The 4,948-nt window shown below is 35.2% G+C and overlaps 1 protein-coding gene across 1 annotated transcript; it reads left to right on the plus strand.

The window, feature by feature from the left end:
- The first annotated feature begins 274 nt into the window (after positions 1–274).
- LOC109146835 (superoxide dismutase [Fe] 3, chloroplastic-like) lies at positions 275–4,578 on the plus strand. The gene is made up of 10 exons (XM_019294507.1): positions 275–385; positions 464–603; positions 674–766; positions 902–1,093; positions 1,690–1,861; positions 3,003–3,076; positions 3,172–3,198; positions 3,352–3,375; positions 3,464–3,608; positions 4,330–4,578. Exons 2-9 carry the CDS (start codon positions 499–501, stop codon positions 3,587–3,589), a joined length of 813 nt encoding a protein of 270 aa, XP_019150052.1. The 5' UTR covers positions 275–385; positions 464–498; the 3' UTR covers positions 3,590–3,608; positions 4,330–4,578.
- Positions 4,579–4,948: the final 370 nt, after the last annotated feature.

Below are 4,948 nucleotides of genomic sequence, written 5' to 3' on the forward strand. Positions count from 1 at the left end.
TGTCTGTTTGGTTTGAACCAAATTGTGGTCATAATTTGTTGAAAAAGAAAAATAAATGAAATATTTATTTTAAAGGTAAATATGCCTATTTAACATTTTAGGGAGAAAAACAATCACTTGAATAATTCAGGAGAAAAAAGTGCTATAAGTATATAACTCAAGGGGAATGTGTCATTTTCCCTTTGTTTAATATTTAAAGTGGATTGGATTGTGAATCTCCTTCATCTACATTGATTACACATTTTACATTTATTATGGAAGGCCCAACATCAGCTTGGGATATCAGACACGCCCTGCCCTCGCGGCCTTGCCTAAAGACTAAAGTTGCCTCCCCGTTATCGCTTTACAAGCAAAAAGAAGAAAGCTTTGAAAGATCCAGTTCCAGGCAAGTTATGTTTTCATTATCATATATATGTTCATATTCACACAAAATATAATGTTGTTTCTTCTGTTTTTTCTGCAGAAATATCTTCTATTTTTAAGCGTCAAGGGAGAGACATGAGTTGGTGTTCCCTTTCTACTACTACTTCAAGCTCTATGATTCTTGACACTTCCAATGCGCCATTGAAGCAATTAAAGAGCTGGGGCAAAATTTCTTATATCGTACGTTCATTCCTGTGTCCTGCTTCTCAGCATTTCTAATTTCTGAATTCTGCTGGTATCTTGAATGTAGGGCTTGAAGAAGCGCGACAGAAGAAGTCATAATCGCTACCCTGCAGGGAAAGTTTGTGCCTATTACGGCCTCAAAGCACCTCCGTTTGAACTTGTGAGGCCAGGCTTCCGTGATTTTTAGCTTTTCAATCTTGGTTGTTCAGATTTAGAGGATTCAGTTCTTTAGCTTACCTGCTACATTTCTTTATTTATTTCTGTTAATTTTTTATTATGCAATTTGCACTTGTAGGATGCATTAGAGCCATACATGAGCCGAAGGACACTAGAGATACACTGGGGTGGGCACCATCGTAGTTATGTGGATGCCCTTAACAAACAGCTTGAGAAGAATGATTTACTGTATGGATTCACCATGGAAGAACTTATTAGAGTGACCTATAACAATGGTAATCCATTACCTGAATTCAACAATGCTGCTCAGGTACGTGGGGTCTGTCATTCTCACCTCTCGTCACTTCATTACATTTACATTTACATGGTTGGCAAGTTTTAGAGTCTAGTGTATCCATACAGATTACAAATGCCATGTTGCACTTGTTTTTAGTTTTCAATCAACATGTCAGGGCGTTTGGTTGGAAGGAGGGAATTAAGGGGGAAAGGAATTGTAATTCCGGTGGGAAGAGAATAAGTTGGGAATTCAAATTACACTGTTTGGTATGCAGGAATAGAATGGCTGGAATTGAGTCGGAAGAAGTGAATAAAGACTAAAATGTCCTTGTATAATAATAATGTAATAATAATAATAACAAGAGCAAAATAGTAATGAAATTACAATACTCCTGTAGGTGACAGACGCTATATTGAAATTTTATGAACATTGCATTCAGAATTTGCTTACTTGAATTATGGTAGGGCTATCTACAGAATGCCTATTGAGATATCTTTCTGAGTTGTGTCACCAAATCGAGCCAAGTGAAAAAAAGTGAACTTTACTTCCCTCTCAGCTGCTGATGCTTCAGTCTCTTATGAAGCTTATTTAGCTATTGCACTACTTATGGAAGCCTTATGCTTTTATAGGTATGGAATCATGATTTCTTTTGGGAATCCATGCAACCTGGAGGAGGGGACATGCCTACATTGAGCCTACTAAAGCAGATTGAAAAGGATTTTGGCTCATTCACAAATTTCAGAGAGAAGTTCGTAGAAGTAGCCCTCACATCATTTGGCTCTGGTTGGGTTTGGCTTGTTTGTAAGTTCTCTACAAGTGGGCTTTTGACATTTTCTTAAGCTGTTATTACAAGTCTACTTTACTAGTAATAGCCTCCATTCTGAACCAAACCAGTAATGTGCCATAGATGGGCTGATTATCCATTGCAATTAGAGTGCCTCATGGCTAAACATTTATTTACCTTGTCCTAATATTCATTCAGTTAAAAGTAATTAAAATAAATGAGGATATGAAGGTCAACCATTTCTTCAATTATATTTTCAACGTATCAAGTACGTTTCCTGAGAGCATCATTAGGAGCATAAATGACTGGTATCATTTTTACCAATCTGAAAGTCACTGAAAATTTCTTTGTCAAACTTTTTGTCTGGTGTATGTATAGGTTTATATAGGTGCCTTATCAAAATTTGGAAATCAAAGATATAATGAATTTGAAGAATCGAAATCATTTCAGCTCTTTGATAGATTTCTTGAGGTAAAATGGCATATGAATATACAAAGTGTCTGCATTGGGAAAATGCCCTGTATTCTTGTTTGTGGTCATCACATCAATGGAGAAAGGATACATGCTTTTATAGTCTCAATTGTAGTCATTACAGCCTATTTGGTCCGTGGAAAATAATTGAGAATGAAATGTTGATTCTATTGTTTGGTTGGGTTTGGAATTGTAAGGAATAATGAGTATAAAGTACATGTCCCTACACAATAATAATGATAATTTAAGTAATAGTAATTTATAAATTAAAATATTAAAACATTATAAAATAAAAAATTTAAATTTAAATATTATAATTATATATTTAATGTAATAAATATTATAGCAATATTTAAATAAGCATTATTTGATAACTTGCATCTCCAAACTATGCTCAATACAATCAGGTCATATGAGGGTAGTTTTGTCTTGCTAAGTGAACATTTGTTCCCAAATGCTATTGAAAATAAAATACCGAGTTAAGAAAATATTTTCCTCAACCAAACAAAGCATAACAGAGTTTTCCTCAAATTTTAGAAATTCTAGTTCCTTGGAAAATGTTTCCAGCAAACCGAACACCCGCTTAGTGTCTCAATGGACAAATTGCTCATAGCTTCATATGTCTTCTAACTTGTATATTTGTTTGATGTGTGCTTCATGTCTTCTGATTGATTTGTTATTTTTCAGTGAAGAGTGAGGAGAAACGTCTTGCTGTTGTTAGAACATCAAATGCTGTCAACCCTCTTTTGTGGAATGACATTGTGAGGACTTTTTGCGGATCTCATCTGTATTACAAGCATTAAAAATATTTGATAAACTTCTCTTGATGTTAATTTGACTTCTCTTAATTTTCCAGCCTCTCATCTGTTTGGATATGTGGGAAGTATGTTCATCGTCACCTACTTTTACCCCTTTTTCACTGTTCCTCCCTTTTAGTTAAACATTTAAACACACACACACACACACACAGCACTATTTGCTTGCACACACAGACATGATACATGCTGATGATAACCTATCTTTTTCTGCTTTGCAGCACGCTTATTATATTGATTACCAGGTAACAACTCACAAGTATTATATATCTCTGACTCTTCATTCTATTGTTTATCTTCAGTCATTGTCTAAATTCCTCCTCTTTTTTACAGAATGATAAAGCCAAGTATGTTAACATGTTCATGAATCACCTTGTTTCTTGGCAATCTGCATTGGTACGCATGGCTCGCGCACAGGCATTTGTGAACTTAGGAGAACCCAAAATTCCTGTTGCATGACACTCCTCCAACTTTATCGGTAAGGATATAATTTATATTGCATCTGTCAAAGTAAAGCAGGGGCATTCTTCATTAGAGCTGTTATATCTACAAGATGCTTTATTGAGGGTTGAGTTGGATTTGTTTCTAGTATGGATCACCTAAATATCTTTGCTAAATTTTCCTGTTGAGGATCACATTAATGAAATAGTGCTATTTTTTTTTTTTTTTTTTTTTTTTTTCTTTTTTGTCTTTTTTGCTTTTTACTTTATTCTACCATTGATGCTTTGTATGCCTGTGCTCAAAGTAATTTAAACCTTTAGGGGGTGTTTGGTTGCAAGGAAGGAATTAAGGAGGAAAAGAATTATAATTCCATTGGAGAAGAATGAGAGAATAAAGTAAGAATTCAAATTTCATTTTTACATGGATCAACATTTCTGTTTGATCTTTGCAGTCTTGTTTCCGGTCCATTGACCAACATTTTCATCTGTTGTAGCTTAAAAAGTCAATACCCCACTCCTGGGGATTCGATCCTGTGACCTTTCCTCAAGGAGAGGCACAGAAGTGTCAACTAAACACTAAGGTGCTTAGTGCATTTGTATAATTATGTGTGTAGAAAGTAGAGTTGCGTGTATTTTTTTTTTTAAATGTACATAATAACTAGGCATATTGCTACTTCTGTTGTGATGAAATGAAACTAAAAACAAAGTGGAAACAACCCCATCCTAATTAGTTGCTTTCCTGCCTTGATGATGACAAAGGGAAGTAAATGTCATTAAGCAGAAACAGAAGCAGGTGAATGGATTAAATTCAGCAGAGAAGGACCTAAGCGAAATAGCAGAAGATTGGCAACCAAAGAGAATGGGCGCCAAAATGGCGTTTTTGGATCAAAGAATAAAACCAGCTTTGTCTGCTTGCATAGGACTGACAGGGATTTGATATTTGAAGTTGTAGGCAGTGTTTGGATTATCATGCTGAGTTTTAATGAAAGTTATTCCTTTTCTCCCTCCTATTTCTCTGCAATCTAAATTTTTTTATATTTTGCAATTCTCCCCCATTCTTCTCCTGCAAATCACTCTCCCCATTCCCTCCAGTTAATCTCAACAAACTTTCGGTCTATTACATTTTAGTAAAAGTACCGCCCAAAACAACGGTGTTTTGGAGCTATATATATATATAGAGAGAGAGGGGTGATCACATGTGGCCATGTTGTTAGGTGTGGTCATATGGTCAATTATAGACCATTAGATTAGATAGATCCAATGAATTATATTAATTAAAGATTTTTCTAGTATTTTCGCGCACATTCTCCTACCCAGCGAACTGCAAGGGTAAACTCGTCATAAAACAACGGAATAGGGAAAATCACATTGTTGTGTG

The sequence above is a fragment of the Ipomoea nil genome, unplaced genomic scaffold, assembly GCF_001879475.1.
Source record: "Ipomoea nil cultivar Tokyo-kokei standard unplaced genomic scaffold, Asagao_1.1 scaffold1940, whole genome shotgun sequence".
NCBI lineage: Eukaryota > Viridiplantae > Streptophyta > Magnoliopsida > Solanales > Convolvulaceae > Ipomoea > Ipomoea nil.